This window comes from Asparagus officinalis, chromosome 1 (assembly GCF_001876935.1).
Source record: "Asparagus officinalis chromosome 1, Aspof.V1, whole genome shotgun sequence".
Lineage (NCBI taxonomy): Eukaryota > Viridiplantae > Streptophyta > Magnoliopsida > Asparagales > Asparagaceae > Asparagus > Asparagus officinalis.
Window position 1 is genome coordinate 13186823 of NC_033794.1, and position 25287 is coordinate 13212109.

General features: G+C 39.5%; 1 protein-coding gene across 2 annotated transcripts in view; it reads right to left on the reverse strand.

Annotated features, from left to right (window-relative positions):
* LOC109850692 (myosin-6-like) overlaps positions 1-25287 on the reverse strand; it is a 39691-nt gene continuing 14404 nt past the window's right edge. Inside the window, exons 14-39 of one of the 2 annotated variants that reach the window (XM_020420757.1) lie at positions 22748-22785; positions 22521-22647; positions 22233-22403; positions 22019-22150; positions 21812-21921; positions 21601-21661; positions 16565-16742; positions 16251-16456; positions 15815-15934; positions 15368-15466; positions 13923-14138; positions 13578-13717; positions 13326-13419; positions 13205-13243; positions 13016-13099; positions 12747-12932; positions 12199-12333; positions 11906-12091; positions 11012-11140; positions 10854-10924; positions 10672-10771; positions 10531-10587; positions 1154-1210; positions 974-1054; positions 648-730; positions 1-509 (exon numbers count right to left, since the gene is read on the reverse strand). In XM_020420757.1, the coding sequence (XP_020276346.1) occupies positions 395-509; positions 648-730; positions 974-1054; positions 1154-1210; positions 10531-10587; positions 10672-10771; positions 10854-10924; positions 11012-11140; positions 11906-12091; positions 12199-12333; positions 12747-12932; positions 13016-13099; positions 13205-13243; positions 13326-13419; positions 13578-13717; positions 13923-14138; positions 15368-15466; positions 15815-15934; positions 16251-16456; positions 16565-16742; positions 21601-21661; positions 21812-21921; positions 22019-22150; positions 22233-22403; positions 22521-22647; positions 22748-22785 (3015 nt within the window). In that variant the 3' untranslated portion in view covers positions 1-394. Of the gene's footprint in view, positions 510-647; positions 731-973; positions 1055-1153; positions 1211-10530; positions 10588-10671; positions 10772-10853; positions 10925-11011; positions 11141-11905; positions 12092-12198; positions 12337-12746; positions 12933-13015; positions 13100-13204; positions 13244-13325; positions 13420-13577; positions 13718-13922; positions 14139-15367; positions 15467-15814; positions 15935-16250; positions 16457-16564; positions 16743-21600; positions 21662-21811; positions 21922-22018; positions 22151-22232; positions 22404-22520; positions 22648-22747; positions 22786-25287 lie in introns of both variants that reach the window. The other variant, XM_020420751.1, reaches the window with a different exon arrangement.

Below are 25287 nucleotides of genomic sequence, written 5' to 3' on the forward strand. Positions count from 1 at the left end.
TGGCCTATAAAAATACAGAAGGCATTCTATTTAAGTATCTGCTCTTATGATTCTGATTTCTTTACAACACTCAATTACTTTACAAGAAGAAGGGGGATTTTCTGGACCCTTTTCTCCAATGAACCCCTATAACTGGCTATTACATAATTTATGAACTTATCTACAAAGAATGGAAGAGGGGAGGATAAAAAAAAAACTATTCTATGAGAGAAAGAGCAAATATTCAGCCCAATCCCACAAAAACTGGCCCCTAAATGATTTCCAATTCTAATTCTAAGCAACAGAATAAATTTACACCATATTTTCCAATGAAAACAAATGGATATACAACACTTAAGAATACTTCGGAGGCAATGGCCGATAGAATTGAAACAAATCAAGAACTGCTCGAGCTTTATTCCTGTAAAAATTGGAAAGCTGGGTTCTCGAGAAGCTCAGTTAATGGAGGCACATCCCTAAAATCCTTCTCTTGTACAGTACTCCCTATGTCCTCGATTGAGAAGGGTATGCTGCATCAAGAAAAATATATCAAGATGGCTTTGCTGTTCCTTTTTTACATGTCACTTTTTTTACCCGAATTTTTTGAATTTTTTTACATGTAACTATTTGTGCTAAAGTAGTATGTGATCCGAACAAACTTTTTTTACCTAGAGATCTCATCCAGTAAGAAGGAACTGCTTTCTGCATCATTATTATCCTCAGTCATTAATATCCTCATTCTGGAAAGAACCTGCATGATGAGAATTAAGAAAAAATCACCAATTGATTCATTTGATATGGGTCAATATTACACAATTCATTCTGTAGTTTCATTAGATTTTCCCATGAAATGCAGGTCACAGAAAAATGTATTGATAAACAAGTGATAATTTACCGATTTAAGGACTATTAGAACACTTGGTGGTAAGTAGACGGACATTGAAATTGAAATTATTCATATAAAAGAACAGATTTCAACTTATTGTGGACTTACATCGGTGGAAACACTTTGAGTATTATACTTGTCATCCCAGTACTGGGTGCAAATTCGATAAAGCTGTTGCACACTCAATATCTGCAGGAGGGGAACAAAATCATTATTGATGTGTTTTTAAAACTATTTGTGCTTTATGCTTGTGAGTGGGTGGATATGTGAGCAAGAAAGAGAGATTACTGGGCACAGATCATTGACTATATCGCCATAGGAAATCCGATATTTCTGAAATATCACCTGCACGAAAAAAGTAAAAATGCATCAGAGGAAATGATGCACCAGAAGAAAAACAAAATCTACTGGTACGATCTTAAAACTGCACAAATAAAAAGGCATCATTATTCCAACAAAGGAGAAATGTAATATATGAAAACAAAACTAACAAAATGCTGAAATGAGATAATTCGGTGTATGTATCCACATCTGTATGTACACGTGTATGTGTGTACAGGGTAACTGGTGGTTGATGTGTTGCTGCAACCCCTGGGGTGACTTCGACTGGTGGTTGATGTGTTGCTGCAACCCCTGGGGTGACTTCGAACTAGTCAAAAGTGATACATATAAGGTGGTTAAACTAGCAGCTCTACATACAGAGCACGTGCATTGCAAAGTACATATAAAATGTTTCTTGCTCATATGATGACACATGCCACACAAACAAATCGATTCTTTATAGTTATAGTAGCAGAGATACATTCTGAAATCACTGAAAAAGTATCCTCTTATGATTATAGATTTATCATTTATTAATCAAAGTTTGGGTCATGAATCAGAAACATAATTTATGTAGCAATACTAATTCACAATGAAAAGTGAAGATTATGTGCCCTCGTTAGCCAGTGAATGTTATCAAATCAAATTTGCATACTGCACCAAAATAGACAAGATAACCCAAATTAACAGATCAATTCTATTATGACGCATTAAAAAAAATAGACACTTGGTTGATCATGTCTTTTCCTCAGGCGACACAGAAGTTGTTTGTTCGCTGCCCTCTCAAGGGACTTAATGGATGCTCAGCAGGGGGCTCTGAGGGTAGGGGGCTCACCCCTGGGTATTTGGTTGTCCACTTACGTAAACATCATCTCAATTCGGAGTCTAAGGTCGAGGAATGCAAGGGGCTTTTAGGCCGTGACATCTCTATTTTCAACACATTTGAGGCCACCCTACGTGCTATGGGGCATTGGATGTGTGGTACGTGCTTGAGGATCCGTGCTCTAAGTAAACATTGTAAGCATGACAGGGGACCGTCTATTCCACCACCTTCAGAGGACGACGAGGGCAATGCGGGGTGTGCCATTGTGGGTATCATTCGGCCTTGCGCCCCTCCTATCCTCGAGTCTGTGTCACCTATCCCCTCCTTGGGTTCACAGCATTGTAAGCTCGACAGTAGTACAGTTGAAAGGGTGTTTCATTGAGGTTTTCGAACGGTTAAAAGTGTTCCCCCATCTTGTAGGTTGGCGTTCTCGGCTGCCCTCAAAGCCTCGCTCTTTGGGGTGTCCTCCAACCCGCGTTCTTGTGACGCTTGGGTTCGACTTTTGATCTTGTCGTGTTGCACTTTAAGGGTTATTAAAACCCATGATCGCAAGAGTTCGAGGTCAGGCAACAGAAAGGCTCTTCAACAACGACATATCTTGGAGGCATTATCCACCTGGGGTGAGGTTGGAGGCCCCCCAAAACTCCTTGACGCCATGTTCAGAGAGCTCCCTTCTCCCCCCTCTGTCCGACTTGACGACCCCGGTGCTCGCCCAACTGCTAACAATGTTAAACAGTGCTTGAGGAAGATATCGAATGGGCACTATTCAGCGGCCGTGAAGGTACTCACGTCCTCGGGAGTTGCGCCGGACACTCCATAGACTCGTCAGTCCCTTGAAGACAAGCACCCTTCGGCGCCTCCTCCGGTGTTGCCAGCTTTTGGGTATGATCAAGAGCCGCTCTTAGTGGACTGTGAGGAGGTTCTCCATTGTATACGGTCCTTCCCTAAGGGGACCTCTTGTGGCCGTGATGGCCTTCGAGCCCAGCACTTGTTAGATGCGCTTTGTGGTCTGGAGTCCACTATTGCTAATGACCTTCTCGCGGCTCTCACTCCAGTAGTTAATTTGTGGTTGCAAGGACGTTGTCCGACCTCCTTGACGAAGTTTATTGCTAGTGCCCCCCTCACTCCGTTGTTGAAGAGTGATGGGGGCATAAGGCCGATTGCGGTAGGTACCATTTGGAGACTGTTAGTCAAAAAGGGAAGGAGGACTTTTGATGATTAAAAAGGGAGGACTTTCAGTAGCCACGTTTTTTTTGAAAGAGAAAGGAGTATTCCATAGTCAAATGGCAGGAAGAAAAAAATGGTGGCGGTGCTTCTTTTGTTGAAAAAGAAGAAAGCTTTTGTTGAAAAAGCTTACCAAGCCAATCAAAGACAGAGGTGATGTTCTCTATATAAAGCACCCCAATGCTCAGATACAAATCATCCTTCAACTGCAAAGAAAATCCAAGGCAGTGAGAAAATATAGAGAGGCTAAGAAGGTGAGAGAACTCTGTGAGTGAAAAATTCAAGAGAGAAAATTGAGAGCAATTTTCAGAGTGCTTGCAATATTTCTTCCATTAGTAAAAGATCAGCAGCAGCCCGTGGACGTAGGCAATTTTGTGCCGAACCACGTAAATCTTGCGTGTCCCCCAATTTACGCATTTTATTTTCGCTCTCTTAAATCTGGCACTAGGGAAATCTGGGTAATCTCCCAACAACTGGTATCAGAGCTCTGGTTGTGACGTCTGTCAAATTTCTGCAAGGTTACTATTCACGTGATATCAGAGCTCTGGTTGTGACGTCTGTCAAATTTCTGCAAGGTTACTATTCACGTGAATAGTAAATTTCGTGAATAGTGGAATTTTGTGACGTCTGTCAAATTTCTGCAAGGTTACTATTCACGTGAATAGTAAATTTCGTGAATAGTGGAATTTTGTCGGCGGTACTGACTTGTCGGCAGAGGTGTCTTAATACACGGTGGTTCACAGAAATTATCAGAAACGATCCAGAGGAAGTCAGATTCGAGTGGGAGCGATGGCTGCAGATGAAGGGAAGGTGAAATTTGAGAAATTCGATGGTGCGGACTTCGGCTTTTGGAAGATGCAGATCGAAGACTATCTGTACCACAAGAAGCTGTATCAACCTCTCTCGGGAAAGAAGCCAGATGATATGAAGGATGAAGAGTGGGCTCTCCTCGACAGACAAGCCCTTGGAGTTATCCGATTGACGCTATCCCGCAACGTTGCCTTCAACATAGCAAAGGAAAAGACCACGGCGGGTCTTATGGCGGCTCTCTGCAGTATGTACGAGAAGCCCTCTGCCTCAAACAAAGTCCACTTGATGAGGCGGCTGTTCAATTTGCGAATGACGGAATGCGCATCGACAGCTCAACATCTCAATGAACTCAACATAGTCACAACCCAGTTGAGTTCAGTTGGGATTGAATTTGATGAAGAAGTACGAGCATTGATACTTCTTTCTTCTCTACCAGAAAGCTGGAACGCTACAGTCACGGCTGTGAGTAGCTCATCGGGAAGCAACAAGTTGAAGTTCGATGATGTTCGTGATCTGGTTCTTAGTGAAGAGATCCGACGGAGAGAATCGGGTGAAGCTTCAACCTCCTCAGCTTTACACACGGAGTCTAGGGGAAGAACTTCAGAAAAAAATTCAAATCACGGCAGATCAAAATCTAGAAGGAGCAAATCTAGATCAGGAAAGAAAGACTTTAAGTGCTACAACTGTGGCAAGAATGGTCATTTCAAGAGGGAGTGTCGGGCACCGAAGAAAAACACCGGCGCACAGGAGTCTGCCAACGTGACTGAGGAAGGAGGTGATGCTATGATTCTAAGCGTCAACAGTCCGATTGAATCATGGATTCTTGATTCAGGGGCATCTTTCCACTCCACCCCATGCCGAGAAATCATGGAGAACTACGTCAGCGGTGATTTCGGAAAGGTACATCTAGCAGATGATGAAACCTTGAAGATTGTTGGCAAGGGAGACATTCGATTAAAATTGCCAAATCAGACCACATGGAAGCTGCAAGGAGTGAGACATATTCCTGGTCTTAGAAGAAATTTGATCTCTGTGGGACAGCTTGATGGAGAGGGTTATTGTACAACCTTCTCGGGTCATGAATGGAAGATTACCAAAGGAGCACTCGTCATTGCTCGAGGTAAGAAAAATGGTACTCTCTATATAACCTCTAACTTAGAGAATATCATTGCAGTAACAGATGCAGATGAAAAATCAAACCTATGACACCAAAGGCTTGGCCATATGAGCGAGAAAGGGATGAAGACACTTCTGTCAAAAGGAAAGCTGCCGGATCTGAAAAATGTAGATGTCGGCCTATGCGAGGATTGCATCTTTGACAAACAGAAGAAAGTCAGTTTTGCAAAGATTGGCAAGACACCCAAGACAGAAAGGTTAGAATTAATTCATACCGACGTATGGGGACCATCTCCAGTTTCATCTCTTGTAGGCTCACTGTACTATGTCACCTTCATTGATGATTCTACAAGGAAGGTGTGGGTTTATTTTCTGAAGAAGAAATCAGAAGTCTTTGATATCTTCAGAAAATGGAAGGCCATGGTGGAAAATGAAACTGGTTTGAAGATAAAGAGGTTGAGGTCAGACAATGGAGGAGAGTACAAAGACAGTAGATTCAAAGAGTTTTGCGCAAACAGCGGGATCAAGATGGAGAAAACAGTTCCTCTGACACCGCAGCAGAATGACGTAGCAAAGCGCATGAACAGAACTTTGAATGAACGTGCCAGAAGCATGAGGATACATGCCGGCTTGCCTAAATTCCTATAGGCTGAAGCTATCAATACCGCAGCCTACCTAATAAACCGTGGACCCTCAGTTCCCTTGGATGGTGGAATACCGGAAGAAGCTTGGAGCAAAAAAGAGGTAAACCTTTCACATTTAAGAATTTTTGGTTGTATCTCTTATGTACACATAGATTCTGCTGAAAGAAGTAAACTTGATGCCAAATCTAACAAATGTGTTTTTGTTGGTTATGGTGGTGATGAGTTTGGTTACCGATTTTGGGATTATGAAAATCGGAAGATCATCAGAAGCAGAGATGTCATATTCAATGAGAATGTGATGTACAAAGACAAATCAACTGCAGAATCAAGTAGCTCCAGTACAACAGCTGAAACAAAAGAATTTGCTGAATTTGAGGAGATTTCTGAAAATGATGTTCAGACTAGCCCTGAAGCAGTTCAAGAAGAGCCAAGCACGCCAGAAGTGAGACGCTCCTCCAGAATTCCTAAGCCAACCCAGCGTTATTCGCCTTCTTTGCACTATCTGTTGCTGACTGACAGTGGTGAACCGGAGTGTTATGACGAAGCAATGCAGGTGGAAGATTCAGTCAAGTGGGAGTCTGCTATGCAAGATGAGATGGACTCACTCATGTCAAATCAGACGTGGGACTTAGCTGAATTATCACCAGGTAAGAAAGCTCTGCATAACAAATGGATCTACAGGATCAAAGAAGAGCATGATGGGAACAAGCGCTACAAGGCAAGATTGGTTGTCAAAGGCTTTCAGCAAAAGGAAGGTATCGACTACAATGAAATTTTTTCTCCGGTTGTAAAACTGACTACAATCAGATTAGTGTTGAAAATTGTAGCTACTGAGAATTTATATCTTGAGCAATTAGATGTAAAAACAGCTTTCCTTCATGGTGATTTGGAGGAGGAGATTTATATGAAGCAACCAGAAGGCTTCATGAAGGCAGGCAAGGAAAATCTAGTATGCCGTTTGAAGAAGAGCTTGTATGGATTAAAACAAGCTCTCAGGCAGTGGTACAAGAAGTTTGACAGCTTTATGGGCAGCAACGATTTTACTAGATGCCAAGCAGATCATTGTTGCTATATCAAGAGGTTTGACAATAGCTTCATTATTTTATTGTTATACGTTGATGACATGCTCGTTGCAGGATCAGATCTGCAAGAGATTATAAATTTGAAGCAGAAATTGTCAAAGCAGTTCGCGATGAAAGATCTTGGTGCTGCAAAGCAGATTCTTGGAATGAGGATCAAGAGAGACACGAAGTCTAGAATCTTGATGTTATCACAGGCTGAGTACATCAACAAAGTACTCTCCAGGTTCAACATGCAAGATGCAAAACCAGTGGGTACACCTTTAGGTGTTCATTTCAGACTTTCTAAAGAACAGTCATCGAAGACAGATGAAGAGCGTGCACACATGGCGAATGTCCCGTACGCCTCAGCAATTGGAAGTCTAATGTATGCCATGGTCTGTACAAGACCAGATATTGCTCAAGCAGTGGGAGCTGTTAGCAGGTATATGAATGATCCAGGCAAGGTACACTGGGAAGCATGAAGCAGAATATGTCGTTACAGAAGCCAACAAGGAAATGGTGTGGCTTCAAAATTTCTTGGATGAATTAGGCAAGAAACAAGAAGACAATGTCTTATACTGCGACAGTCAAAGTGCTATTCATCTAGCGAAGAATCCGTCTTTTCATTCCAGAACGAAGCACATACAGATGCGATATCATTTTATCCGGTCACTTCTGGAAGATGGAATTTTGAAGCTTGAAAAGATCAGTGGAGCTCAAAATCCGGCAGACATGCTGACAAAGACGGTGACTATTGACAAACTGAAGCTGTGTTCAGCTTCAGTTGGCCTGCAACAATAACAAGATTGGGGAAGAGCTGCTGTACAGATCGAGATGTGAAGACAGATTGAAATCAGTCTTCAAGTGGGAGATTGTTAGTCAAAAAGGGAAGGAGGACTTTTGATGATTAAAAAGGGAGGACTTTCAGTAGCCACGTTTTTTTTGAAAGAGAAAGGAGTATGCCATAGTCAAATGGCAGGAAGAAAAAAATGGTGGCAGTGCTTCTTTTGTTGAAAAAGCTTACAAAGCCAATCAAAGACAGAGGTGATGTTCTCTATATAAAGCACCCCAATGCTCAGATACAAATCATCCTTCAACTGCAAAGAAAATCCAAGGCAGTGAGAAAATATAGAGAGGCTAAGAAGGTGAGAGAACTCTGTGAGTGGAAAATTCGAGAGAAAATTAAGAGCAATTTTCAGAGTGCTTGTAATATTTCTTCCATTAGTAAAAGATCTGCAGCAGCCCATGGACGTAGGCAATTTTATGCCGAACCACGTAAATCTTGCGTGTCCCCCAATTTGCGCATTTTATTTTCGCTCTCTTAAATCTGGCACTAGAGAAATCTGGGTAATCTCCCAACAGAGACGTCTCGTCTCTAAAGTGGCCATGAAGAAGGTAGGGAAGGACATGGCGAGTTATTTAGGAGATTTTCAGTTTGGGGTGAGAGTCTCAGGAGGGGCAGAAGCAATTTTGCATGCAGTTAATAGGTTCGTTGATGTCCACCATGCGGAGGACTCTCTCTCCATGCTTTTGATCGACTTTCAGAATGCATTTAACTTGGTCGACAAGAGTAGTATGTTGCGGGAAGTGCGCCTTAAGTGTTCGGCGATCTCTTATTGAGTGGAATTTCTATATATGCAGCCCGCTAGACTGTATTTGGGGGAGAATTTTATTTGGTCTGCTCGGGGGATCCAGCAGGGGGATCCATTAGGGCCTCTGTTGTTCGCGCTCACGCTTCACCCGTTGATTCTTCGAGTACAGAAAGAGTGCAAGTTGGCTCTTCATGCTTGGTACTTGGACGATGGGTCCTTGGTCGGGGATACTTTGGAGATTGCTAAGGCATATAAGATGATCGAGACTGAAGGCCCAAGGCTCGGGTTGGACCTCAATGTCACCAAAACTGAATTATTCTGGCCCTCACCGGATCCTAGGAGTTTGCTGGAGGGGCTTTTTCCCGTGGATATCAGTCGGCCTCGTGATGGAGTAAGGCTTTTAGGTGGAGCAGTTAGCATGGACGAGGGGTTTGTTGGTGGGTTAGCAGCGAAGAGGGTGGCAAAGGCGACTCAGTTAATGAAAGCGTTGAACCAACTTAGGGATCCACAGTGCGAGCTCGTCCTTTTGAGGGCTTGTGCGGGTTTGTCCAAGTTGTATTTCTCCTTGAGGACTTGCCCACCACAGCTCTTTGCTCAAGCGGCGACTCAGTTTGATATTGCGCTTGGGAGGTCAGTCGAGAGCATTGTCACATCCGAAGGCCCAGGCTTCGGGGATCTCCAATGGAGGTTGGCATTTTTACCTATCAAGACGGGCGGGTTAGGGGTCTATGCAGCGGCAGATGCCATACAGTTTTCCTTTGTGGCCTCTCGGATTCACTCCATCGAGCTCCAAGACCACATTTTGAGAGGTTGTGGTGAGGTTTCTATAGGTGGGCATTTTACTTCCGCCCGGGCCTTTCTTCAAGCCAAGCTACCTGAGGTTGACCTTCTTCAAATCACCACTAAAGGGTCTGTCCCCCCAAAACCAATGCATTACTTGGCAGACATCTTTTATGATGGCGTTTGTAGAGATCTATCGACGGAGTTTGACCTTTCAGAGAGGCAGGTTGCTATTGTTGAGTGCCTGCGGGCAAAGCACACCCAGGATTTCTTATTGGTCATACCTATTGAGGGATTGGGGCAGCGTATGACTCCGAGGGAGTACCAGGCCATTCTCAGGTACATATTGTTGGTTCCTTTGTTCGTGGAGGAGACAGTTTGCCCAGTTTGTCGTAGGACGCAGATGGATGCTTTTGGAGAGCATGTCATCCATTGTTAGAAGCAGCCAGGGTTCAAGTACAGGCACGACTTAATCAGAGATGTCCTGTATGATATCCTCCAAAGAGCAGGGTTCCCATCAAAGAAGGAAGCGCCGGTCAACTTCCTCACTCCTCCTGGAGAGGCTAGATCTACTCTAAGGCCTGCAGATGTTCTTGTCTACAGTTGGAGCGGGGGGAAGCACGCTTGTGTTGATCTCACAGGGGTATCTCCGTTGGTGGGATTTGGTAATGGAGAGTTCAAGGTTGGGCATGCAGCGGATAGAGCAGCAGAGGCAAAGGTGTGCAAACATGATCAAGCTTGCAAGGACAACCATCACAGCTTCATCCTGTTCGCTTTCGATACGTTTGGTTTCCTTGCAGCTGATGCGGTGGAGTTCTTCAGGAGGGTACAGAAATTCATGAATAAGAATGTGGCGACAGCAGGGTCCGCTGAGTACGTGTTTCGTAGGTTAGGTTTTGCAATTCAGAAAGGATTAGCGGCGCAGCTTGTTGCCCGCTTGTCATCATCACATGTGTAATGTTCGCTTTCGATACGTTTGGTTTCCTTGCAGCTGATGCGGTGGAGTTCTTCAGGAGGGTACAGAAATTCATGAATAAGAATGTGGCGACAGCAGGGTCCGCTGAGTACGTGTTTCGTAGGTTAGGTTTTGCAATTCAGAAAGGATTAGCGGCGCAGCTTGTTGCCCGCTTGTCATCATCACATGTGTAATATTTTTTTTTAATTTAATCCAAATAAAAAACTAAAAAAAAAGAAGTAAAAACGAGACACAAAATAAAATGCTCGAGAAACCCATATGTCCAACAAGGATCAGTATGAAATTAAAAATAGTGGGCGGGGATAAGATTTAACATACCAAGAAGCCCACAGCTTGCCTCGTGTGTTTAAGTTCATCCCAGGACGAACCAGCATACTGTAAGGTGAGCTATCATTAGCTAACTTTAAAATTTTCTGGTAGCGGCCATAATAGACAATAGCAAACTTTTAATAACAATACCTCTGCTGTTGCTTGTCCACACCATAGCTCCAAGTCTGCTAAACCTGACTTTATGTATTCTCCATGGCTGAAGGAGCAACACTCACGACGTAGAAGAAGACTAAAGAAGCATTGAAAAATATTAAATTCCCTCCACCTCATTTATGAAAAACGAAGACAGATAGAGAAGAAATATCACAGACCTGTTAAAGAGTTGTACGTTGATGAAGGAGAAAAGCTGAGGAAATATTTTTTGAATAAGAGCTGCAGTCACCTGAAAAGCAACCAGCCTAATAATAAATCCTCTACCTATTTGAGGAACCAAATTCATTCTTAACTCAAGTTCCACCATAAATCTTACAAAGTTTTCTTGTAAGGTATGTAAAAGTTTATTCAAGCTCTCTGTAATGGTCCGCCAGGGACTTTGACCTTGATTGCCAAACGATTTCCCAGATCCTCTCAACGTGTTCGCTTTTGTGGTTCTTGGCGCCTTCACAGAGTCAAACAACAAGCAAAATATTTGAAATCACGGAAGCATAAAGCAAGACTCTCAATACTTAAAGCAAAGCAAAGGGCTCGCTAAAAGGAGAAAAAAAAAGCATATACTTCAAGAATTCTCGTTTCAAATAAGGTATGTAAAAAATTCTACTGATGGGACCACGTCATTATGTGCTTCTGGTGATTGGAGAAATACAAAAGAGGAAAGTTAAAAAAATTAACAATGCTAGAATATGTATTAATGAAAATAAAAATGTCAATAGAACTACAAGGAAGGAGCGAGGGAGATCTTTATCCAGAAGCGTAAGCTTCAATCATGCCAGTTTACCATAAAACAATGTAATTGAAAGGTTAGAGCAACATGCTTAATCGTAAATTGTCACAGGTACAATTCAAAACATGTTGAAGGGAGCTTGACAGTGCATTTTAGTGGAACATGCATATGCAAATTTAAAGCAACTAGCACCATATACAGAACATTTTGCAATAATCATGGGTAAGAAACTTTATCAAGTGCCCCAAAAAAAAGTATATCAATTTTCAGATGCACAATCTAAATACCAAAGAATAAAGTAATCAAAATCATGAACAAAGCACACACAGACAAACAAAAAATGCAAGTAGCATTCAGCTCCAACTCATCTTGCAAGGTAGGATCACTTTCTCCAACCACCTTAGATTAATATTTTTTTAATTTTGATGCAGCGTGAACTTAATTCTCCAGGAAAGTTGTACTAGACCATGATGCCATTCATACCTGAATACAGAGAGAAATTAAGGGAGCAATCTCCTTTTTTGTATTATCACGGATCATTCCGAATATCTTCTCCACATAAGCTGTGAGCTGTTCTTTGAAAAGCAAAGCAGGGTACTTGGCTTCAACATGGCGTACAACGCTCAGAGCATCAAAAGGAAGGTTTGAAGATGAAGACATTCGGAAGCTCTATAAGAAAATTTCATAACATGGTGCATATTCAGTTGTAGAGAATGAAGTACACATGAATGCTTTCGAGAGGAAAAGAATTCTGTTGTTACAAGGTTATCACATACTTGAGTCATTCTCCCAAACAGTGATGTCGGTTGGGGAGGTCTCCCAATACCTGCAGCTTTAACACTTTTCTGCAGTATGAACAGTAAAGTAGATGCATTTGACAGCCAATAAGAAAGATGGTCGTTCATTTCCTCCTGCTGATCACAAGAGGGAAAAACAAAGAATTTTCAACCCATAATTCACCATGGCAGATCACAGTATTATTGCAATTGTATACATACTATGAATGAAAGTCAAGTTATTCAAATCCTTTTGCTTATAACCATGTTACACTTCTTTTTGGAGGAAACCCAAAAACGAAATGAAAGGACATTCTCCTGACACATTTTGTGAGAGACTAGTAGGTAAACAATGTCAATTAAAAGTATACTGACAAGGGGTATGTAAACGTGTGTGTAAAATGATAAATCATGTTTACCCAATCACAATTACAAGTTTAAGAAACACAATGAAGCGAAAATGACCAGTGATAGGTCACTTCCCTTTGATAAGGAAGCTTAAACTAGGATAAGCTTATATTAGCCAGGAGGAGGGAATGGCATAATACCTCAATCTCAGAACCAATCATCTGAATAAGTCGATCAAATACACTAGTTCTTTCAGCTTCAAAGGACCTCCAATGAAGCAGACATTTGTATATGGTAATTGCAGCCACTGGTTTTCCTTCACTAAACCCAATATTTTGAACAACACAATTGAGAAGGGCATCAACATTCTCCGGTGTAGAAAACACCTAACAGAAAAACAAAACATTTATAATCCAAAAGCATTATACACCACTGAAATGACTTTGCACAGATACTGTCTAAAACATACAGGTTGTGAATCAACATGGGATCTCCTCAACCTAGAATCAGATTTTCCATAACTCTTAGTAGCAGGAGGTGCACTATGAGGATCCTGCAAAAAATAGAATTAACATGATGCAGAATAGGATCCACATAATTGTTATATGTGTGTGTTAAATCAAAAGTCAGAATACAATATTGGATGCAAGTTTCAAACCTTATGTTCATCAGCAAGATGATGACCATTCTCCAAATTCTGCAGAAGTCAAAAGTCAATAGGCATGAAAGGCACACAGAGAAGAAGAGTAAAAAGGTTAACAAATAATAATAAGAATCACATTTTTTCCAGAAGGTGCATGTGATAAATGTGCAGACATGCGTTGCCGAAGAATTCTATCTTCAGTTTCCAAATTAGATAATTTTTCTTGAAGCCTGCGATAAGTAAAGATTCAATTGTTCAAGAAAAAGAATATGTAAATGATTATATATTCAGTATTCATATTTAGAATATGTAGAAACTAACAGTGACTGTAATATGGCAATGATAATTGATCATAAAAGTTTAAGTTTGGGCAAGAGAATAAAATAACCTTTGCATCGCACTGCTCAGGTCGCGTATCTTTGATTCAGCCTCCAAAGCCTGCTTAAGCCTTTCTTCACTAACTTTGGATGTCTCTTCATACTTTTTCTCAGTTTCATCAATCTTCTTTTCAAGAGAACTCACCAAATCCTGCAACATTGTCATGGAGGATGAAGTTATATAAGATTAGCTGAATTGGTGCATTATCTAACTCACCGGCTTAGACAATTTTCACATGCATAAATAATGACCCTCCAAACCCATGTTCCTCTAGATGATAGCAGCAGTCACAGCTCAGATGCTTACTCTTGTCCTCATGATGATGACAGAGAAAAAAACATTATATCAGGCTCACCTTAAGCTTTTCATTTTCAGCAGTGATTTGATCAATCAAAGCTGTATCAACAACAGGGAGCTCTTTTATGATGGGAACAGCTTCTTCAGCAGCCTTTTTAGCAGCCTCTCGCTCCTTTACCAGCAGGTCTTTAGTTTCTTTAAACTGCAGTAGCGTCTCCTGCAGCGAAGACTGCAACTTTGCATTTTCTTGTGTTTTAGCTTCCTCCATGTCAGCCTAATAAATAATAAATAGAGAAATTGCCTTAAGAAGATGATAAACAAAGCACATAAGGTAATCCTCAACCCACCTGACGGGTTCTTGAACTATATGGGAGATTGTCATCAACTTGTAATAGTTGAACAAACCTAAAAATTGAAGACATCTAGTTTCGAGAACCTGATCTAAGAATCAACATATGCTGCAAGCAACTCTTGTTCTATGAGTCATCAGTAAATCTCGTAAATGATATACACATTAGACCACAAGGCTTGGAATAAATATATGGAAAATAATTATAAATTGTTAGTATTTTTCTTAGCCTCTTTTCATGAATAAAGCAAATATCGTAGGGGGCAGGAAAAGATGGGAGAGGGAGGGAGGGATGTGATGTGTTGAAACTAGTCAGTATAAAATTGAAAGGGCACAAGTAATAAATTCAGAAAAATAAATAAATTACATTCGCTTTGATGTTCTCCCATCGTGAGCAACATATGCTCCTTGCTCTGAAACCTTTGAGCAACTTTGCTTTATCAAGGTATAAGGCAAACTTCATAGTGCGACCCTAAATTCATGGTAACCAGTGAGCAACAAAGTTCTTGCTCGTGACAACTAGAATTGACTCCCGACTTCTGCTATAAGTAATATTTTAAAAAAGATAGAAAGGTGCTTGTGACTGAGCCGCCAGGGAGCTCAGATTAACCCAAATCTGGGGATGGATCCGTAGACAGTCTGTGAAAGGCGTCAACTAACTTTAAACGCTAATTGAATGGAGGGACTGAACTTTTTAAGTGGTGAAATCCATATGTACGAAAAAGGTAAGGGGGGCGTAATAATCCTACTCTTGGACTTGCTATGTATGAGTGCTTTCTTGACTCCATTGACATAGTAATGGTCACGGCATGGCTAAGGGAACTTTGTATTGTATGTTAAGAAGGTGTTAAGTAGAACTGTTCATTTCTACATTCACTTCTCTCCTAGTACAGGTGAAAGGCTGGTAGATGATTGATAGCCAAATCGATAGACTGCCTAGCTCTGCTTAGTGTCTGTTTCCTGTGTAAGTGAGTTTTAATGAGATTGCAGCTAGAGAAAAGAGGAAGTCCTCACCCATCTACACTTTCAAATCACACTCATGACTCATACTAGTTACTATCAATATCAATTACAACTTCTTCCACTTAACGGTAGAATACAAGCTAAGAAATGAAGGGATGACTATAGACAAGAATAACAAGAGGTGTATATACCCTGATGCGCTTCTCCAGCTGTAGCCGCCATGTAAGTTCCTCCACTTGTTTCTCCAACATAGTTTTGGCAGCTTGGAGAGCACCGGTTTCTTTTGCCGCCTGAAGATAAGAGCAAAGAAAATGAACAGGCTAGATAATTAACTGAGAGTTCATTTCTATGAATGAGTATCTCATCACCGAAATACCACTTAAAGGGCAAAGCATGACTGCCAAAAATAGAAACAAAAAGTGAAGGTCACGCATACAACAACAACAACAAAGCCTTTATCCCAAAGTGAAGGTCACACATAGATATACATAAAATGGGGCCACGGCGGACATTTTAATCAGACCTAGAGTGCCTTGACAATTTCCTTTGCACTTTTAGATAAAGATCTGAAACTCTTAAAAGACACCAAAAAGAGACTGTTAATTGAAAAAAAAAGAAATTATCAAAACAAAGCTTACCATTTTAAGCTTTCGTAACTCTTTTCTAGCAATCCTTCCTCTCCAAGCACATTGTGTAGTGATTGCTGATTTTCTTATCTTAGAATAATGTAATTGTGCCAGGTACCGACGGCAACAACTCTGGAAAAGCATGCCATGAATAAGTAAGAGGCATGTGCAACATAGAAAATGTACGTACTGATCAAGCATCTCGAACTTGAGAGGATCACCAAAAGTAGTTTTTTCTTTTTTTGGTGGGTGGGTGGGTGGCAGGGCGGGGGGACATAGATAAACCATCTGCTTTTCTTCTAACTGTTCATAATTTTGTATTTCAAGAATAGGCAGCAACAAAAGTTATGGTCATAGTTTCCTAATAGTATTCACTACTTCTGCTAGCTTCTTGTTAATGTGCAATCGATAATTTGTACAAGTGTCCACAAAAGACGAATTTATATACCTGAATGGTAATTGCAGCTATTCTTTGACGCCTCAAGTAAAGTTCTTTACGAGCAGCCATCCCACGAAATCCAGTTTGAATAACAATGGATGAAAAATACAGATCTTTGTAAGTTTTCCTTGAAAAATGCATACGGAAATATGTTTGGATCCTCAAAGATGCAGCTTGTCTGCACATATTTTCATAAAGATCCCGTGCAAGTTGTCCTTCAAAAGAAAAATTATTTCAGATATAGTTACTATTAGCTAGACAATGGCAGTGGAATATTAATGACAGCAATGACAGCCAGCATGATCGTTGCTAGAACAAATTACCTCTGCATACAGCTTGAAGCTGTATAGCTGATTTTTGCATTAAAATGAAACGTTTTCGAGCATAATAGGAGCAGAATTTTCTTTGAATGATGCTAGCCGATCTTCCCAACACAGCATTCCTAAGAGCATCCAGTTCAGCCATCTGACCAGCCCGAAGAAAAACCTTTGTTTTCCCTAGCTAGAAAAACAAAAATAAAAACCATGTCATCAATCAACTATATGGTGCAACATATGAAGCATGTAAACCATTAAAAAATAGTCCACACCAACACTATACTTCAATGATGAGTGTTGCTACAGTGACTATAATTCCCCCACACCATTCACCAAATTAAGACAGCACTTATATTTATTCACTACAGTGACAATTGAATGTCATATTAGAGCAGCTCCAACCGGGCTGCATTTCTCCAAAATGCAGCCCGGTTGGCATCCAACCGAGCTCCAAATTTTGGAGCTCGGCTGCAAAAAAATCCCACCCGGCTGCATATTTGGAGTTTTTGCTCCAAATATGTAGCCCCCTCCATTTCACTATTCCCCCTAAAAAATAACAATATTACCCTTCTAACTAACTAATTATTTTTAGATATTCAACTTAAAATCAACATAAGTTTATTTCTACTAATTATTTTTAAATAAAAGTTTTACAGTTGGAAATGTTTTGTCGATACCTTCAAAATGAGACTAATATTGAATAATATTAATTGAAATATAAAATTTTAAGAACCAAGTAATTAAAAATGAAAAAGTCATTATTTCATTAGTAAAAAAAGTTACATCGCTTCATTTTCATGTCTTTCCCACAAATGTTCAATCAATGCATTTCGAAGTGCAAAATGAGCTTCTTTGTTTTTCAACCTCTTATGTCGAGCAAGAAACCGTTGGAATCGTTCAACTTCCGTTATCTCCATATTTTCAGCATTCGGAATTGATTGTGGAGTTGAAATGACAACATCTTCTTGCTCGTCGCGTTCATCTTCGACAATCATATTGTGCATTATAATACAAGCAGTCATGATATCATGCAGAGTTCGTTTATCCCAAAAACGGGCTGGCCCCTTGATGATAGCAAATCGTGATTGGAGAACACCGAATGCCCGCTCAACATCTTTTCGACATGCTTCTTGCATCATTGTAAAATATTGTTTCTTTTTATCATCGGAATTAGAAATGGTTTGAACAAGTGTTGGCCATTTCGGATATATGCAATCGGCCAAATAATAACCGATATCATAATTTTTTTCTTGAATTGTATAATGAGTAGGAGGAGCAATACCTTGTGATAGATTATCGAACAAATTAGACGACTGCAATACATTAATATCGTTATTGGATCCTGGTAAGCCAAAGTATGCATGCCATATCCATAAATCATATGATGCTACTGCCTCAAGAATAATGGTTGGACCTCCATGACGACCTGAGTATTGTCCTACCCATGCTGTTGGATAATTTTTCCATTGCCAATGCATACAGTTTAGACTTCCTAACATTCCTGGAAAACCTCTTTCTTCGCCCTTTTGCAATAACCTTGCAACATCGTCGACATTGGGGGTCCTCAGATATTCATCTCCATATACTTTTACAATTGCTCTGTAAAATCTCTTTAAACATACAATTGCAGTTGACTCACCGATCCTAACATATTCGTCAATACTATCTGCTGATGTTCCATACGCCAACATGCGAAATGCCGATGTAACTTTTTGTAAAGTTGATAGCCCAAGTTTGCCGACACCATCCATCTTCTGTACGAAGAAGTTGTCATGCTCACGTACCGCTTCGACTATACGAAGGAATAAACTCATATGCATCCGGAACCTTCTACGGAATAGGTTTGCACCATATGTAGGGTTATCAGAAAAATAGTCATGGTAAAGTCGAGAATTACCTTCTTCCCTCCCGCGATTGATCACCAAATGACCAGGAACTGAGCCAATACGCTTTGGTCGCTCTGCCACTTGAGAGAGATAAGTCATTATTTTATTATTAGAGGCATGTACGCGAGCTAAGAGTTCATCTTCCTTCTCCCATTGTGTCATATCTTCCTCCCAATCTTTAATGTACTGAGAAAATATTTCGTCGTCAGAAGAAGAAGAAGAAGAAGAAGGTAGATGTGACGGTCCGACTCCATAGTTCATTGATGAAGAAGTTATTTATAGAAATAATCATATAAGTTGTGAGTTATTTAGAGATGGATGTAATGTCATTATATAATATGACTCCCCACATTGGATTCTTTTCAGCATTAGCTTCTCACCCCCCACATTGGACTCCTTTCGTGTTGGAGACTCCCCACATTGGATTCTTTTCAGCATTAGCTTCTCACCCCCACATTGAATTCCTTTTGTGTTGGAGACTCCCCACATTGGATTCTCCTAGTGTTGGAGACTCCCTGCATTGGATTCCTTTCTTGTTGGAGACTCCTCACATTAGATTCCTGGTGTTGGAGACTTCCCACATTGGATTTCTTTCGTGTTAGAGACTCCCCACATTGGATTCTTTTCAGCATTGGCTTCTCACCTCCACATTGGATTCCTTTTATGTTGGAAACTCCCCACATTGGGTTCTCCTGGTGTTGGAGACTCCCAACATCTGATCCCTATATAATACTTGCACAATTTTCATATCTCCACCATAACTCTTCTTATTCTATATTCACCTATATAATACTTGCACAATTTTCATATCTCCACCATAACTCTTCTTATTCTATATTCATAACTCTTTACATTCCTCCTTAGATTATGGCATCTTCCACCATAACTCTTCTTATTCTATATTCATAACTCTTTACATTCCTCCTTAGATTATGGCATCTAGTCACGAAAAATCTTTTTTATAAGAAGAAGACCAAATTTTATGCGTCACGTGGCTCGAAATTTCTCAAGATCCAGTCATGGGTTCTAATCAAAAGAAGGACAAGCTGTGGGAACGAATTTCTGTTTATTTCATGAAAGGATTTCCAATATTTGTAATACTCAAAGGACTCCAAAGTCTCTTTCATGCCGAATGCAATTAATTATGAAGGCCATCACTAAATTTCGATGATGTATTCGACAAGTCGAGCGCTTAAATCCAAGCGGTGCTTCTGAGCTTGACATTGTAAGTATTTTGAATAACATAAATCTTGATTATCATCTACCATCATGTTATTAATAAATGTTTCTTCCTCTCTTGTGGTAGATTAAACGTGCTAGGATAATATTTGCAGAAGATCCAGAAGAGCGAAAGGTGTTTCTATTTGATCATGTTTGGTCAATTTTAAAAGATGCAGAGAAATGGACAAATATAAGTGTCAGATCGCCTGCAACTTCCAAAACTTCAAAGTCCCGCTCATCCCAGGGATCAGATTCAAGTTCTCCTGTCGTCGACTTAAATGACGATAATGAGAAATATACTCATAATGACGAAGATATTATAACAGGTCGACCGACAGGAAGGAAGAAAGAGAAGATGAGGAGGCGACAGGCAACTGAAAAGAACCTCGACTTGGAAACTCTCAATAAAAGCAATCAAGAAATTGTCGATATTTTAAAAAAAAGTCATGGACAACGAGAAAATGATAGAATAGCAATGCACCAGATTATGTTGTTAAGGGCCGAAAACGAAAAGAAAAAATTAGATATTCAAAGGGAACACCAGGAAAGTAAGATTATGTTGATTAATCTTGATACTATTACTGATCCTTCGGAACGCGAGTATTTTCGAATTAAAAAACAAGAGATTTTAAATAGAAACACAACCGGAGGTTCTTCATCTGATATTCCTAATCCTGAATATAGTTATGCAGGAAGTCAATACGGAATACCTGACTACAGAAGCGGTGGATATGGAGGAAATGGCCTGCCCGATTTTTAGTTTTTTTTCATGTACTTTATTTTTCTATGTAATGTCGCTGAATGTAATATATAAAATTTCATCATTCGGAGTAGCTGTGAAGGTTGTTCTAAATATTATGCTATATTTTCTGCTTTTTAAAATTTAAAGGCTCTTATCTATGTCTAATTATCAATTTATTAAAGATAATTAATTTTATTTAAATAATGAGTATATTATATATTATACTTTTAGTATTAATTTATAATATATTTTATATTTTAAATTAATTCATATAATTTTTTAGCATTTTATATTTTTTATATTTTCAAATCTATTTAAAGTAGTATAAAAGAAATCAATTGAAAATACAAATAGAGCTTCATATAGAGGGGGTGGTTGGAGTGCCCCCCTCTAAAAAAGCATATGCCCAAGAATATACTTTGGGGAGGCTGCATTTTGCAGCCTCGCCATTGGAGTTGCTCTTAGTATGAAGTTCATAAACCTTCTCCTGGACCCATTTGAAAAAGTCTCCTCTAATAAGCTTAAACAGACTAAAACTCCAACCTTCTGCAGGTTAAATGCAATAGACAAACTAAAGTCAGCATCAACTATTACCTCCTGTTCTGTCAGAAGAGTAGCATGCTCAGATAAAATATGTCAACACTACTCATTCCAAGAATACTTAATAGGAGATAGTATGCAAGTATATTCCATAAGTGAGCTTTTAGGAGGAAAATAGTTTGTGAAGCTAACCACAAAGAGTTTAGAATTTAGGCTCTGTCATCCTTGTTAGATGCATTTGGTTCTTTTAAATTATAGGTTAATCACCAAATTATGTCAGGCATCCAACTGAAGAAAGCAGAAGAAATAAAGTAATCAAAGTTAAAATGGAGCATCAAACAAGTGAGAGATTAGCAGAAAAGTGAGCATCAATATTTATAGGACCATTATATTAGAGGGTTCAGACTTTAAATCATTTGAACAAACTTTACAGACCAATACACCACCCGTGAGTGATAGTGCGTACATACATACATAAGAAACTTTGTTTTTTAAATTTCCAATCAGTTCTTCATTAAATTTGTTCTTCATCACTCGACATAAAGCAGCAAATATAAAAAATTTAGAAACTATCTTTTACCTTATTGTACTATTAGTCGCAACCTGATTGTAACAAATAAGTCAATGAATGTTGTCTTTTTTATAACACTTACCTGATAGCCTTCAAGTTCAGCTGCTTCCAGCAGCTTCTTTGAAACAGTGACATCATCAGAACTGCCACAAGGATTAACATGAAAAAGAAAAAGAGAAAAGAAGAAGAAGAAATTACACAAGGAAAAAAGAACTGTCACAAGAGGCATATTAATATGTTCTAAGACATAGCACAACAAAATCCATTCAGCTGCTCATTTTACCAAACTGTACCTTCCTTTGACTGCATTAGGTAAGAGGATGCCAAACCGGTCTATGAATTCATCATATGACCGTCTCGTTGGATACCCAGCACAGCTTATCCTAATTGCCTCCATCACACCCTAAATTACAGAAAACCAAAGGAGACATCGACATACATGAGTTTGTTTCATACAGCTGACTGGCAATAATCTATAAAACAAGGGAAAAGAATCTCACCCCACATCGAAGTTGTTGAAGAACATTATTATTCTCAAAAATTGATGGCTTCAGCAAATTATTTGGTTTAACACAGCGAATGTAGTGTGGCTCTGTCGCATTTAGAGTTTCAAGGAGAGATTGCAATTGTTGCTACACGCATTAACAATATCTCACAATCATTTTAGGAATAGCATTCATGTTATGAATTAACATGGAAGTATATAGATCATACCTTAAATCTTGAACCTATTGATGAAAACTTTGAAGATTTGGATGAATCGTTGGAAGGAGGCGGGAATAGATTGGATACAAAGGAGCACTTGGAAGCATTTAAAACAGATTGATGCTCTGCAACAACATAATCTTTGTTCTTGTCCAAGAACAGTTCTGTTTGATATGTGACCTGAAATTACAAAAATAGTGCACCAACTTCACTTTTCAGATGGAAGTAGCAAAGTTTATGAGGCATCATTATCTCAAAGGAAAAGTTCATGAGGCGTCATGATGAAATAATTCGTACATCACCAGCATAGTGGCAGATGGTAAAGTCAGATCGTGCCAGTTTTGGTTTGCTGAAGCGTTTGTTGTCTTTAAAAGTCTGATATAGCTTCTGAGCAAACGTTTCATTTGTTGATCTTGGTAATACACTAGAAGGAAAAAAGAAAAACCTCAGTGAATGGTTGGAATTTGACCACCATTGCATATCATATGCATAAAAAGAAACTGATGATCAACAGTTATACATACCAGGTCTCATCCAAAAGCGCGATGATGCCACCCGGTTTCTGGAAGTCAATGTTGAAACATTAAGACAAGAAACATCATTGGAGAGTATTGACTATAACATTAGATATTTAAACAGTGAGCATGCAAGCACACAAACACGCGCACATGCACACAAAGGTACACACATAAATAAATATATACATGCACGCTTATTTGTTTTCGAGAAATAACATATTTCTCCAGGTTTTATTGACAACTCCCCCTTTTTTTGAACTATTTAGCAAGCATGTCCTTGTTTTATTTAATAATTAGTAATGTAAAAAATTGTAACAATGGTGAGTTCACGGGTTAAAAAATTGTTCAGCTTTGGCAACATATTACATATAAAATCGCAATTTATTAAAGCTATGACAGTTTTAAGAAGAAGAGTTATATATGTTTTAACTAAACTAGCATCAAAGTGGATACCTTAAAGGGATATGCTTGCATTAATTGATAGTTTTAAGCTAGTTTTGTTAGGCCAGGGATTTTTAGCTGATTTCAAAGCGGTCTTTGGTACTCATGGGTAAGGTTTCAATTGAAGTTCTAACCAAAGTAGAATTTTGATGTTGGCTATGGGTCAAATTGTTGCAGCGGATGGGGCTTCACAGACACAGAAGATGTTTATACAAGAGTGGACAAAGAAAACAGTACACAAGGATTTAACGTGACTCGGTCAGTATTACCTACGTTCACGGGCGAGAACAGCAGAGAACTTTACTAATCACAAAAGAAAAGATTACAAAAGAGGAGATCACTATCTAGAGACTCACACAAAGAAAGAGTCAAATTCTTTCTCTCTTCTCTCTTCTCTCTCTCTCTCTCTCTCTTATCTCTCTATTCTTCTACGTTCTGATTGCTCTTAAACCATTACACAACCCCTCATTATATAGCCAAAAAATATTAATAAAATATTATATAAGGGTAGTTAGAATTAGGCAGCTGGTTGGTGGGTGTTGAAAAAACTTTTAAAGGCACGTTTAACAAATCTCCACATTGACTTTAAAAATGAAGATCTTTTCTTTACTCTTGCTGTCTCGCCAAAAGCCTCTTACGGGCTTAACCTTCGTTTTGTCGAACCCCAAGCAATTCTAAACAATGCTCGAACTTACGCGAAGGTACGGGCTTTGTCAGCATACCTGCTGGATTATCTACAGTACTAATTTTCTTAATCCTGATGACTTTAACTTCTCTGATAAAATGATACTTGATATCTATATGTTTGGTTCTTTCATTATACATCTGATGCTTCGTAAAATGTATAGCACTCTGACTGTCACAAAATACCGTAGTAACACCTTAGTGTAAGCCGAGATCTTCAACCAAACCTCTCAACCAAATAGCTTCTTTCACTGTTTCTGTCATTGCTATATACTCTGTCTCTGTGGTAGATTAAGCAACCGTCAACTGTAGAATCGTCTTTCAACTTATGGCACTATCTGAAGAGAATATATAACCTGTTAGGGATCGTCTCTTATCCAAATCACCCGCATAATCTGAATCAAAATAGCCAAGTATTTTGCAATCTGAGTCTGTGTTCCTGCCAAAATACAAATCAATATTAGCAGATCCTCTCAAATATCTAAGTATCCATTTCACATCCTGCCAATGGACCTTTCCGGACTTATCCATGTACCGACTCACAACACTGACTGCATGTAAAATATCTGGACGGGTGCAGACCATCGCATATATGATGCTTCCAACTGCACTCGCATAAGGAACACAAGACATGTACTGCTCCTCCTCCTCAGTCTGAGGTGACAAATATGCTAAAAGATAAAAATGAGTAGCAAGTGGAGTCTTCACAGGCTTGCCATCAAGCATGTCAAATCTTTCCAACACCTTCTTGATGTATTTCTCCTGAGATAGGAATAAACTTCCTTCTCGCCTGTTCCTGTGGATCTCCATCCTTAAAATCTTCTTTCCTGCTCTCAAGTCTTTCATCTCAAACTCATGTTTGAGTTGAGATTTTAACTCCTTGATTTTTGACATATCTTTAGCTGCAATTAACATGTCATCGACATACAAAAATAAATACACAAAAAAATCATCATTGAGCTTTTTATGATAAACACAACTATCATATTTACTCCTAAAGTAACCATGATCAAACATGAAAGTATCAAATCTCAAATACCACTGCCTCGGAGACTATTTCAACCCATAAAGAGATTTCTTCTACCTGCACACATGGTCTTCTTTACCTTCAACAATGAACTCATCTGGCTGATACATAAAGATTTGCTCCTCAAGCTCGTCATGTAGAAAAGCTATCTTCACACCAAATTGCTCAAGCTCCAAATTAAAATGAGCAACCATGACAAGCAACACGTAGATTGAGGTGTGTTTTACAACTGGAGAGAATACTTCATTGAAGTCCACACCTTCGGTCTGACTGTAGCTTTTAACTACCAAGCGTGTATTATGCCTTACAAAATCTGTATCCGGAGCTCCTTCTTTCTTCTTGAAGACCCATTTATAGCCAACGATCTTCTCTCCCCTTGATGGCTTCACTAGCT